The sequence below is a fragment of the Ambystoma mexicanum genome, chromosome 13 (genome assembly GCF_040938575.1).
Source record: "Ambystoma mexicanum isolate Mex_15411 chromosome 13, UKY_AmexF1_1, whole genome shotgun sequence".
Classification (NCBI taxonomy): Eukaryota; Metazoa; Chordata; class Amphibia; order Caudata; family Ambystomatidae; genus Ambystoma; species Ambystoma mexicanum.
In genome coordinates, this window is record NC_090938.1 from 447,603,697 (window position 1) to 447,617,871 (window position 14,175).

The 14,175-nt window shown below is 43.4% G+C and overlaps 1 protein-coding gene across 1 annotated transcript in view; it reads left to right on the forward strand.

The window, feature by feature from the left end:
* PSMC5 (proteasome 26S subunit, ATPase 5) overlaps window positions 1-14,175 on the forward strand; it is a 278,857-nt gene that overhangs the window by 83,015 nt on the left and 181,667 nt on the right. Inside the window, exons 6-7 of the mRNA XM_069634084.1 lie at window positions 1,446-1,676; window positions 9,317-9,443. Coding sequence (XP_069490185.1) covers window positions 1,446-1,676; window positions 9,317-9,443 — 358 coding nt within the window. The remainder of the gene's footprint in view (window positions 1-1,445; window positions 1,677-9,316; window positions 9,444-14,175) is intronic.

The following is a 14,175-nucleotide window of genomic DNA, read 5'->3' on the forward strand; positions in this document are numbered from 1 at the left end:
CACTAATCTCAGTATTGCTCTAAATGTACCAGTGATATATTAATGTCCACGGTGTCCTAGCTATTTAAGTCACCTGGGGGTGTAGGAAGTGTCTGTGTGCCACCCCAATGGATATTTGCTGATTTAGAGAAACTGCTGGTGTATTTTGGAGTGTATTTGTATGTTACTCTTATATTGCCCCTTCTGAAGAAGGCTTGTTCAAACTGACTGGTAAATAAATTAACAATTGTTTAATAAAGAAACCTTGAGTGCAAGTGTTTATTTGGATACTTGTCACCGTGAACCTCTGTGTAACCACCCTACTGCTCACATTGACCCCTCTCGAGATAAGCCTGGCTGCTCAACCGCACTGCCAACCTTTGTAGTACAGACTTGTATACCAAAGGTTGTGTTCCTATTACCAGGCGGTCAAGGTTGTTGTAGTGCACCGTAAGGTTACTGCACCAACCCTTGCCTCACACCCCACTTCCAATATGGCGGTACTTCAGTTTTTCTCGCACATGAGATCAGTGTCTACATTGTCATTACTATATACTACATTTTGCTAGCTATGCTACAATGTCACCTTTGCCCTTTACCTACTCGTCCACAGCTATTACAAACCTCTATATCTACTATTCACACTTTGCAAGTTTCACCCCCCCAACCCCCCTGCAGCTGTGCACGTTTACTTTCGCGTGCACAATATATTTTCTGCAGCCTGAATCGTTTGGGACGGGGTGGAAGCTGGACGTGCATCCCAACAATAAGTGAACCTACTGGTGATTGCATACATTTTTTTCATGTTGCATATCGTTTTTCTTTTTTTTTTTTTTATTTCTTTTAACACAACATACCACAAAAACGCTACATAAACGTATATATTTTTATTATAGTATTGGGTGATATGACAACCTGCTAGTTGCATATTTTAAGTGTGTTCTAAAGGCCTAAATAGTTTTTTTTATAACTGACTGTCTAAGCTCAAGTATTGTGTGTTCTTCTGTGTGGGCTCATTGAGGGCCATACCAACTCTCCTGAGACTAATCCTTGACTGCTCTCCACACTACCTCGATTGGGTTTCAGCTAAACTCTTTGAGCTCCTAGCTCACCATAGCTAGGGTGTTCTCCTAAAATCTGCACTATGGGCCTGATTTTAGAAATCGATCCTAACATTGTTCTTGAGGAGCAGCTGTCATTAAAACTGATCAGCCTGTTGACCTTATGTACAGTGATGGCTGGTTATTAGGATGGATTCCTGGAACCACCCTGTTGCACAGATCTAGGAGGCCACACCAGTTATGATGAACCGAGAGCGCTGAGTGGCACTGCAGGAGGCAGGGCTTAACAATAGCACTGTAAAGGATCCTTTTAATTGATTAGTGTGATAGAAATATGGGAAACAGTTTCTGTTGTTCACGTGTTTCTTTGCTGTAATGTCTTGATGTAATGGTTTTCCACCACAGGTAACCCCAAACTGCCGTGTTGCCCTGCGGAATGACAGTTACACACTTCACAAAATCCTTCCTAATAAAGTGGATCCTCTTGTGTCCTTGATGATGGTTGAAAAGGTACCAGATTCAACCTACGAAATGATTGGTGGCCTAGACAAGCAGATTAAGGAAATTAAGGAAGTCATTGAATTACCTGTCAAGCATCCAGAATTATTTGAGGCACTGGGAATCGCTCAACCAAAGGTAGTCTTTCATACAAAATGCTTAAGCTACATAATTATTTTTACTTGTATATTAATGGCAAATGTCTGACAGTGCTGTTGTAGTGACTTGTATACTTTCTGTGCAAAATATTACCAAAACCATTTCAAATACTGCTACAGGCATTCTAACCAGGAAAATGCATTGTTCAAATATTTATGTAGGCAGACCGCTGCTCATTGCTTTGTTGCCTAATCTAGAAGTGTACAATGTTGATGTGTAATTTGAGTCGGGGCTTTGAAATTGATGCCAAATTGTGGAGCTCCGGCAATTGTTAAACTTTTGGTGCTGCTGGCTGTGGGAAGTGAGGAGGGACTCTTCTTTGGGGATGAGACACCTAAAGGGCTAGTCCCCGGAGATCTGTCATCCAGGTGGCTAGGACATGGCCATCTCTATTGGATCCAGTTCCTGGCACCACCGCGGATCTTGTATATTGGTTGGATTTCCTTCACTCCTTGGGTCCTGCACTCTGGTGAGGGGACTCTAGCATTGATCGTCCTACTTCTGGAGGGTCCTTGGGAGACTCCTGGAGCTTCTGGCTGGATTTCAGCCGTTGCACTCGACTACGGATTTGTCGACCCCTGGCACTCTGTTGATGCAGCAGCGAAGAAGTACAGCCAGTCGGGGAAGATGGTCCAGTGGAGTACTTCCCAGGCTTAGTTGGTCCCACTAACCCAAGGGAAGAAGTTGTCCCTTCCGGAGCTTCTCTGTTGAATCGAAAGAGTTTCAGCACAGAAGCAGGGCTTCACCAGGCAATTCAAAGGTCCAAGAAGATGCAGCAAGCTTCGTTCACGGTTTCTTCGTCGGGTATTTCTCCCAGTGGGCGACTCTGCCTCTAGTCCCAAAACCCTCGCCTTTTAAGCAGGTTTCTCCCATTCATGCACAGCCTAGACTGTCCATCACACAGCAGGTGGCTGTCCTGAAAAAGACAGCCAGCCAATAAGGACTGGCTGGATTCAGGCACTCCTAGAGACAAAGGACAGGGGAGTTTCAGGAACCTCTCTCACATCCTGCCTTTCCAGAGACACTGGAGCCAAAGGCGGCGTTAGGGCTGAAGCCCGCCAACGGCAAAATGAACAAAGGGCTCAAACCTGGCTCAACGCACAGAGTAAACCCCAAGAAAGACCTCACAAACAGAAAATGGCAAAAAAAGAAGACTGGGGCCATTTTGACAACTGCAGCTGGGGATTCAGCCTGCGACAGAAAAGCACAATGGTAGGAAAATTAAACCACTGCCACAAGCTATTTTTAAAGTAGTGAGGGTAACATAAGAAATGTTACATGAGAATGTAGGATAAGGGGCTACTAGGTAACCCCCCTGCCTCCCTCAGCACTCCACATAAGATTGGATGTGCTGGACCTACAAAGAGAAAAAGGTAAGTAAAGTCAGTTTCACTTTACTATTCTTGGGAACTGTAGTTCACACAAAAAAAGGTATTTAAATCGTATGAGACATCTAAAGGATTTCTCTGACACTGCACTGAAGGTGCTCTGTGTAACCATACAAAAGCAGATGCCTATGGAGTTTGTCAGACTCCAGAACCAGAGGAAACACATAATCCAGATCCGGTCAAAACACATGGGAGAGTGGGTTAAAGGTCTCGTTCACTCCAGGGTTTGAATGAAAAAATCCTAAAGTCCAGCAAAAGAGCTGGGGGTCTCTACGGTTGAAGGGAATTAGCACAGAAATTAGAATTCTCCCTAACACCTGTGTTCTGAGCCTCCCCATTGGCTGGGAGGCCGCCACACCCCCTTCACTGGGTACTAATATTGATTAGCTTGTCTAAGGTCTTAATAACTAACTTTATGTGTATACATTCTGCATAACTTGTATTAATAGTGCTATGTTTGCTTAACTGAACCCTACTCCGATCTCGCACCTCCCTACTCTAAGCCTTGCAGTTGACTCGCACTACCCAGATAGTTTGGCTCGACCTAGAGCTCAATCTGGCTGAACAGGATTTGCTAGAACTGAACAACATTTAAATGATCTTTCAGCGCTGTATGTGATGATCAGAGGGGCAAATGGCAAAAAGATTACATTATGAATGTGGGCTCACCCACCTGTAACGACATATTCGTCTTCTAAGACCATTAAAAGCCAGATAAGCCTGCACCAGTCAGTAACTCTATAAGCACCCTTTCTGAAAGTTGAGGTTGCTAAATTCTTTTATTTTTGGGAAATCTGCATTGCGTGTTCTGCTTGCCCCGAGAGAGAAACAAAAATACAAAGATGGAAAGATGGCCACCTGGGTGATAATAAGGTGATCCAAGCTGCATCATTCTCATGGGGATCGCAGTGTGGATCAAGCTGAAACTAGGGGGTCAGATAAAAAATAGTCTGACTGGAGAAAAAGGTATTTGACTCCTGGGGAGTTGGGGGGGGGCATTTGTTAGGTAAGATTTTCATAGTAATGATAAATCTGCCTGACCTGTGTCAACCCCAGAACATCTTGCTTTTACTGGGGGATTATTTTTCCTTATACCTCTGTGAGTGGGAACGTTTCCACACTCGCAGAATCTTTTACTCTTTTTTTAAAAAATTTTTTATGGGTGTCATTTTTAAGACTGTCCACAGTGTCTTTTTAAAAGTTATCCTCTTTCACAACTTCTCTGCAATTAGTGCCTATTCTTGCTGGGTTGCCCTAGGGGCTCCCCTTTTAACTTTCTCTGGCTAACCTTGTGAGAAATACAGTTCCCAAGGGTAGAAAGGATCTTTGGGTCCCTTTTACGTTTTATTAGCTGAGACCAGCACCCCCCCCCACCTTATGTGGAGTGCTGGGGAGATACTGAGTAGCCCCTTTCTCATTTTAAATGTAACATTTATGCAGACAAACACTTTTCACAAACAATTACGAGACATACTTGCACACTTTAGAGCAAAAACTCAAAATCTGGGGTGCATTACCGATATCCCTATACGGACGGGTTGCCCTGCTCAAAATGTTTGTGGTCCCTAAACTACTTTACTTGTTCTGTGGTATCCCCATATGGCCGGGTAGGGACTTCTTTCAAAAATTGCAAAAATTATCCACCGCCTTTGTATGGGGAGGGAGATGTCAGTTAGACCCAACCGGCAAAAGCTGTGTGAAAGATACGAAACCGGCGGCCTGATGGCCCCATAGTATGCACTATATTTTCATGCAGCTCCGGCTCATTATGCTCCCTACTGGGCGGCCACAGCTGAACCACACGCCCTTGGACGTGCCGAAAAGTTTGCAGTAGCCTCCTCCAATATACAGGCGATGCCGTTTACTACAATCACAGCGAACATTACAGATATAGACCCCGTGGCCACGACTGTACGAGCTTGGTCCTCCCTTATCTCCAGGATGGGATGCGATATCCCATATTGGCCATTTATCTCCTTGTGGCACTACCCTGGTTTAGAACCCACATTCAACACCGCACTTCAGAAAAGATGGGACCCCAATAAGGAAATGAGACTAGGGGATTTATACCCGGAGGGCAGATTCGCCACGCTGGAGATTGTGCAAGATAAGTTAGGCGCGGGGCTCATCACGACCCTACAATACCACCGCCTAAAAGCGGCATGCAAAAGAAAATGGCCCACATTCCAGATGCCCCTGAGACTCGCCAATACGTAACAGCAACTTTGTCGCAAGATGGCTTTACATGCACAATATCTTGCTTATACAGGGCAGCCCAAGAACGCACCCCATCCAAAAACTGCATGAAACAAAAATGGGAGAGAGCTCTGGGGATCACCATTGAGGTTCCAAATGGTCCAGATACTGTCTGCACACTAAATCTATCGCACTTAACTCCAATTTTAGATTAATACCATTTATGATCCTGAATCACTTACACATAACACCACACAAGGCATCCAAATTCGACCCTGCACGGGACACAACCTGCCCCAAATGCAACTCCAACATGGCGAACTCTATACATATATATTGGAGCTGCCCCCCGGTCAGAGCATTCTGGGAAGAAGTCGCCGGGTCAGTAAGCAACATCGTCGGGCTATCTATACCGGCTGCCCCACTGAAGTACTTGTTGGGCGACATTGGCAAGGCATCAGTCAAGACCCTTCGTTTTGTAGCTATTGCAGGGGCAGTTGCCAAGAGAAACATACTGCAAGCTTGGAAAGCCAAAACCGCCCCAAACCACAAGGCGTGGGTGAGAGACTTATTGTATGTCCAGCAGAACGAAGAACAGTACGTTAGAACTGTGCCGACGGTGTGTAGACCTAAGGACATATGGGCCCCACTGCGGGCATATCTATCATCTACCCAAAACAGCGAAGAAGAGACCACAGTTTGAATACTCCAATAGAATGCCATATACCTTAGACTAAATAATACAAATGTAAATGCAAATGTGATGCTATACCATGATGTCCACTCCGGTGATGTAGAAATGTGTATATGCTAAATGCCTGTCAAATTTAAAATAAGTTTTTTAAAAAAATGTAACATTACTGTTACAAGGACAAGCTTACCTTTAATGGCTGGTGGCAGTGAACGTTTTTATTCGGTGCACCTTTGCCGCGGGCTGTTTGCACAGCCCTGGTAAAGGCACCCATGGGTGCTCATTTTACAAAAATGGCTCCTGTCTTGTTTTTTCGCCATTTTAGCGTTCCTTGTCCTTTCTTGTTCCTTCCCATGACATCCAGTGTGGGAAATTCCTTTGTGTGATTTTTCTCTTCGGCAGGAGTCCTCTGGACTCCCCGCCCAGGCTCCTGAGTGTCTGTGAAGGCGGGAAGCGAGGGAGGAGTCCAAAACTCTGCAGCCCTTTTTCTTCCAGCCTGAGTGTGAAATTCCAGTTCAAGCTGTGAGGCTGGCTGTTCGGAAAGGTTTGCCAAGCCCCCCTTTGCCCCCCAAAAGTTTAAATATTGCAAGGCTGTTTGATTGGCTGGGTTCCTGCATAAAAGTCTGAACGTGGAAGCTGAAGAGGTAGTCGACCATTGGAACCAAAACCGAAGAGGAAGATGAATTTGCGGCTGAAACGATCTCCAGCGACCAGAGAGCCTGCTGTGTAACCAGAGCCTGCTGTATAACCAGAGCTTACTGTAGCCCTTCCTTCCAATCGACCTGGGGACTCGGAAAACAATGACCCCGAACCTGGTGTAACCCACTAAACTCAAGAACTGCATTTTGAGCCATCCCACGCCATGCTGCGACCTTGCGGGGCTGCAATACCCTGGTACCTCGCGCCATTGTGCGGTGCACAGTCTTCCAAATTCCATATCTCGCTGAAACCTCATGGGCATCCTGCTGGATCTCCAGAGGCGCACGATTCCATTGCAAAAGGTCCCCTCACCTGAGTGCTGTACCTTTCAAACTACGAGAATCCAACCAGCGATATTCTGTCTTCTGTGCTCCTGAAAAAGGCACCATATCCAAAGAGCCACGTCCAGCCTTGAGGAACTTCTCCATGATCCTTGCTGCAAAAGTCCTTCTAGTGTCCTGTCTTCTTGATGATGAAGGAATTCAACGGCCGTGTTTTTGGCTGCAGATACTGAAGTCCTCCTGCTGCAAAATCGTCTGTGCTGAGGTACTGTGCTGGCTTGGGTATTTACTTGCCGTAAGTCTCTTGTGATTCCTGTGTCGTTTTGGGGTGTTTTCTGTGATTGGGAGGCCTCTTGTCCAGTGCACCCAGGGCCCTCCTGGAATCCTCCTAGGGTGTCTTCTGTGAAGCCATTGGACCCTCAACTAACTCTGAATTAAAGTACTTACTTTTTCTGTCCTTAGGAACTCTGGCTTTTGCTACTTAAGAACCTATCCTGACCTGCCTGTTGGACACTAGACCCTAGTGACCCCCCTGCCCCCCTTCTGCCACTGAGAGCACTCATGCTCCAAGAATAAGGGAAAGACTTCTAAGGATTGGGCCGTTTGCCTAGAAAAGAGAATAAGTGTTTAAAAGTTACTTACTTGCAAAAGAAGTTGGTTGGTAACTGTAGCTCTGAGGGTGAACCGTTAAAAAAGTTATTACTTACCTTAGAAATGTTCTGCCATTCTGAAAAGTATATGTAATGAATTTCTTTCCTTAGAAACAGTTTTGCCATCCTAACGGAAAGTAGATGTAAGGTTATATTACTCACCTTTTGATTTGGTTGGGCCTCTTCCCAAAAGTAATGCTGTACGTTTCACTTCACTATTCCTATTAGGATAAATGTACTAGTGTCCCCAACTTGGCCTTGCTTCCCCTGACTTGCTCTAAGTCGGTCTTCGGTTTTACCTACCTAGAATAACTGAGTCATTCATAAAGTGTAACACTTGGTTTTGCTTTCCCTGATCTGTTGTAGACAGACACAAAACAGTCTAGGGTTTATGACTGCCTTTAAGTTGCTTATAGCTCCTATAAAAAGTGTATAGGTTTTACTGGTGTCCAGTTAAAGTAATGAATACAAAAGGATCGAATGCCAAAGGGTGGACTCAATTTGACCTAAAACAAAAGGGTCAAATTTTAAATATATTTTTTTTTGGGTTTTCGTTTTGGAAAACAAACTGGTTTTTACCACAAAAAGGGGAGTTCAGGGGGGACCTCCCCCCAAAAATAAATAAATAAATTCGACCCAAAAAAAAATAATTCAACCCTTTGGTCATTCGATCCTATGCATGCTAAACTTTGACCAAGAACCGGTTTTACCTACCTTGAGCATAACTGTGTTTTCCTAAAGTGAGTTAGTTATTGCTTCCCTTAGTCTGTGAACTGAAAAGCAACTGTAATTGAATTACACCCCAAGGTCCAACTCCCCTAGAATAACTGTTATCCTGAATCAGAGTTATAGGTTTATACTGTTCCTTGAATCTGTGTTTCAGTAGATCAGAAAAATATATTGTCCAGTTGATATTACTATGTGATTTGTTGCTGAGCGTCACAGTACAACTGCTAGGGTCTACTACCCTGGTATTTACTGAAAGTAATCTAAAAGTAACTATTGATTTAGACTTCCCTAGAATTCCTGTTAGGTGTTCCAAATAAGGTTCTATGATTTGCCCGGTGTACCTTCAAGCATGGTGTTGTTGTTCCATAATATGGTAATATGATCTGTGAGTAATTATTTCCGCCAGGATTTATCTAGTCCTACTTGTATTTTAATAAACCATTTATTTTTACAATACATAGTGTTTCAGAGTTTCTTTGGACCATTTGTATTACAATTTCTTTGTACTGACTCTATAGCCCTCTCCCCCTCCTAAAATAAGCCTGGCTGCTCTGTCTATGCTACCCTGAACTCCGGTGGTACAGCCTTATACTAGGCATGAAACTTGTACTGCCTCAGTTGAATGGTTTTACTTGGACTTAAGAAAAACTGTCTTAACAGGGGGGTGTCTGCACCGGTAAATTCCCCGAAAAACGATAGCCACCTGTGCGATAAGTACTGGTGGCCATAATGGAACACTGGCTTTCATTGCCTCATTCATCTCCTGTTCCTGATCTGATTCAGCAGAGGCCTGTCCCTTGAGTACTAAGGACACTTTTTCTTATACATTTTATTTGGGCCACAGTTTTAGTATAATATACGTATGTCTTGTGTAAATAACTACCATTGGGTCAATCAATGTATTTTGTAGCTAAAAGATTGAACAGCTTTTATGGCTTTCTGCAAACTTACAATTTAAATACCATTTGTATTCTCACTTTTTCAGGGTGTTTTGCTTTATGGACCCCCAGGTACAGGAAAAACTCTTCTTGCCAGAGCAGTGGCTCATCACACGGACTGTACTTTTATTAGAGTCTCTGGGTCTGAATTGGTTCAGAAATTCATTGGGGAGGGTAAGTTAAAACAATTTATATGTGCAGGACTACATTATAAAAACTGAAGAATGTTTAGGACATTAATGAAATGCCTCCATTGAATGTCAAGTGATCAGACACTGGTACCTTATCTTCTCTAGTTGCTATCTAGCATAACTGAGCTATCGTCATTCACCTTAAACTTTCATGTTTGATTATGCAGCAAGATAGCTCAGCGAATTAAAAGCTTGCTGCTAAGATATATTTATAATTTGCAGGACAAATGTTCTAATCCCAGCAATGAAGACTTTCATCCTTCTGAGGTCCAATTTTGGTTGAGTAATATTTGTATATGAAAATGTTTCTATGTCGAGCACTTTAACAAGCACACTTACTACAATGTTCAACATAATACCAATATTTTTCTGTGCATAACTGATGTTAGAGGAGTTTTCCTAAAGTCCCAATTGTAGGCAAGACTTTGGTAAGCTTTCCAAGTGGTTTGTAGATTTCCAACTCTTGGTAACATTCTGTACTACTCGGAGACCTTGGTAGAGTGGCAGAGCAGTCACCCCCATCTTAAGAGGAACATGTGAGCTGTAGGTAAGTACACTGAACCTAGTTGGTAATGCACATCAAGGAAAAACATACCCATACATTTATATTAAAATATAGAATTATTCTATTTATACGAGTAGTTGTTGAATACTTCGCACAATAAACCAAAACACATAGGTATACTTTACAATACATTCAAAAGGCCACTTCTTAATTGGTAGTTGCTGAACATGCACAATTGTTACAGGAGTTTACAAGGTCTACTGTACTATCAGTAATACCGCACGCCCACAAAGTAATACAGTATTTGCGTTCAGTCGGCATACACATATAAGATACTGATTTTTGGGAAGGAAAACAGTTGGTTAGTGTTATCCTAGCCGAGCTTCAGGTTCTAGAGGCGGTTTCCCTGAACAGCAAGTCTTTTAAAGTCCAAAACGCAACCCTCGTTAAAAGGCAGTACAGAGAGGCTCAAAGTTTTGAAAAGCAGCAGAAGTCGAAGGATACTTTCTAGTCTCTAGGAAAGAAGATACAAGAAGACTTGACCAACGTTGGAGATCCTTTTAAAGGACTTGCTAAAGGAACATGAGCAGAGGCTTCATTCAGAGGTAGGGGGTTGGGGCAGAGGGTGGCGGGGGGGGGGGGTTGCCCTGGATGTTAGGACAGTTTTTCTGAAGTCCAACTAAGGGTTTAGTAAAAACCATTCAACTGAGGCAGTACAAGACTCCACTCTTAGTATAAGGCTGTACCACCCTGTGTTCATGTTAGAGTAGACCAAGCAGCCAGGTTTATCTTAGGAGGGAGAGAGGGCTGTAGAATCAGCACAAAGAAATTGTACCGCAATTGGTCCCAAAGAAACGCAAAGTATTGTACAAATAAATGGTTTATTTAAATACAGGTAGGCCCAGATGCATCTTGGGGGAAACAAGTACTATCAGAGATCATTTAAACGCATTATAGAAAAACGCAACACTATGCTTGAAGGTACACAGACAAAAGCATACAACCTTATTTGGACACCTAACAGGATGTCTAGGGAAGTCAAACCAATTGTTACTTTTTAGATTACTTTCAGTATTATATGGCTAGTAGACCCTAGCAGTTGTACCGTGACGCTCGGCAAGAAATCACTTAGTAAACCAACTGGACAGTCTACTTTTTTGTGAATATTGGAACACTTATTCTAGGAACAGTAAAACACCTATAGCTCTAATTCAGGATAACCCAGTTACACCAGGCGAGTTGGACCTTGAGGTGTAATATTCAATTACAGTTGCTTTTCAGTTCACAGTCTAAGGGAAGCAATAACTCTAACTTATTTTAGGATAACAGTTATGCTCAAGGTAAGTAAAACCTATACACTTTTTACAGGAACTATCAGACACTTAAAGGCAGGTATGAACCTCGGACTCTTGTTGCGTCTGTCTAAAACCGATCAGGGAAATCAAACTCCAATGTCGCTCTTTATGAATGACTCCAGGTTATTCTAGGTAGATACACCTAAGGCAGATGTATTCTGGACAGGCTAACAGCAAGTCGGGGGACGCAAGACCCCGTTGGGGACACTCAGACATTTATCCTATCAGGAACCGTGAAGTGAAACCAACAGCATCACTTTTCGAAGAGGCACAACCAAATCACTGGTGAGTAATCTACCCTTACATCTACTTTTAGAATGGCGAAAGTTTCTAAGGAAAGGAGGTGGTTACGTATACTTTTCAGCATGGCAACACATTTCTAAGGTAAGTAATAACTTGTGTAACTGTTCACTCAGTTACAGTTACCAACCAACTTCTTTTGCAAGTAAGTAACTTTTAAACACTTATTCTCTGTTCTAGTCAAAAGGCCCAATCCTTAGTAATCTTTCACTTATTCTTGGAGCATGAGTGGGTCTAGTGTCCAACAGACGGGTCAGGATGGGTTCTTAAGTAGCAAAAGTCAAGTTCCTAAGGACGACTGTTGGAACAAGTAAGTACTTTACTTTAGAGTTAGTTGAGGGTCCAGGGTCTTCAGAGAAGACACCCTAGGTAGCTTAGGGAGAATTCTAATGCCTGTGCTAATTCCCTTCCACCTTACAGACCCCCAGCTATTTTGCTGGATTTAGGACTTTTTAATTTTACCCTGGAGTGAGCGAGACCTTTTTCTTACTGTCCTTGTTTTTACCTGATTTGGATTATGTGTTTGCTCTGTTTCTGGAGTCTGACATACTCCATAGGCATCTGCTGTTTGTATGGTGACACACAGCACCTTCAGTGCAGTGTCACAGAGAAGTCCTTTGAATTATATACCTTTTCATGTGTGAACTACACTTCACAAGAATAGTAAAGTGAAATTGTCTTTACTTACCTTTTCTCGATGTAGGTCCAGCACACACCATTTTATGTTGATTGCTAGGCGGGTTCCTAGTAGCTCCTTATCCTACATTTGCATGTAGCATGTTTGGTACCCTCACTACTCTAAATGGCTTGTGACATTGGTTTAATTTGTCCTACCATTGTGCTTTTGGAAGGGATTGTGTCCTCCGCGCCTATGACATGTATTGTGCACAGCTGTGCACATTACATGTCATATATGTGGAATACATCGGAGGAACATCCCATCGAAAGACCGTTACCAGATTGGTAAGTAACTTATTCTTCTACCGCAGGCTGAACCTTCAGCTGTAGTACAGCACCCCTGGGTGACCATTTTGTGAAAATGGCCCTGTTTTCTTTTTTGCCATTTTCTGTTTGTTAGGTCTTTCTTGGTTTTAACTATGTGTGTTGCGATAGGTTTTAACTCTTAGTTTGTCTTGCCTTTGGCAGCTTTAGCCCTGAAGCCCGCCCCTAGCTCCAGCGTGTCTGGCAGGACAGGATGTGAGGGAGTGTCCCGAAAACTCTGTCTTCTGTCTCTAGGAATGCCTGAATACAACTAGTCCTGATTGGCTGGCTGGCTGTCCTTGCTGTGTGATTGACAGCCTAGGGTTTTGGGACTACAGGCAGAGTCGACCACTGGGAGAAACACCCGACGAAGAAACCGTAAACGAAGCTTGCTGCAACCTCCTGGACCTTCGATTTGCCCAGCGAAGCCCTGCTGCTGTGCTGAACTCCTTTTCACCTAGTCAGAGAAGCTCCAGGCGTCGTCCTTCTTGTCCCCACGACTGAGGCTCAGGAACAAGGGTCTGCACTGCTGCAGCAAGACAGAATCCAGCTGGACAACTCTTCTTCAAACCAGAGGTACTGTTTAGTCTTGGGGTACTTAACTTATTTCCTCTTAGCCATGCTCTTCTCAGTTGGGAATTGCATTGGCTTACCTTTTTAGAGTTGATTTCAACTCCCTTCTCACAGGCTTAACAGCTTGTGACCCTACAAGTGATTTTTTCTAAAGACTTTAACTTTGTGCCAGACTTTGATCGAAGAAGTGCATCAGATCCATAGACTGTGTCCCAATGTCATGGCACCCTGAAGAATCTAGACCATTGACTTTGATACTGTGTGTCCCTAGTAGGTGGTAGCTTGTTGTATACTGTTACTGCTGGGTAAGGCTTATCTAGATTTCATTGGAATATTTAATTGTCCTCACATATACTGTGAAACTGTCTAACCTTTTTCCTTCCCTAAACCTTTCCTTTCTGCAACCTCAGAATCTGCAAGTATACTAGTAAGATATATAAATGCCATTACTGTCCTTATGAATGAAGTCATCTCCGGATGTGGGATGTGTGTAAAAAGTATTGTAAAATATATTTTATTGTTACATATCTTGCCCTTTTTAAAGAACGCTTATTTTAAAATGGATGTTAAATAATTATTTATAACTGAAACCTTGATTGCAAGTGTTACTTGGCTACTTGTATTTGCGAATTTCATTGATACAGCTCTACAGCTCACATTTACCCCTCTTGAGATAAGCCTGGCTGCTCAGTGACACTACCAACTTGTGTAGTACAGACCTATACCAATACAATAGTTTGGTTTCAAATGGATTGTGTTCGCCAACATATTCCACATCTTTGACGTGTAATGTCCACAGCTGTGCTACTTCGGACATTTTTCAGCAGAGGGCATCCTGCGTCGATGGCGTCAGGTCGATGTCCCTCGAAGGCCTTCAGTGAACAAATGCTGGCGAGTTTTCAATCCCAGGACACAGTTCCATCCGCGCCTTCAGAAGAATCCGGCAGGGAACGGTCTCGGTCCGATGCTCGCGCGCCTTCAGCCCCGGGTCCTCGGCGCGA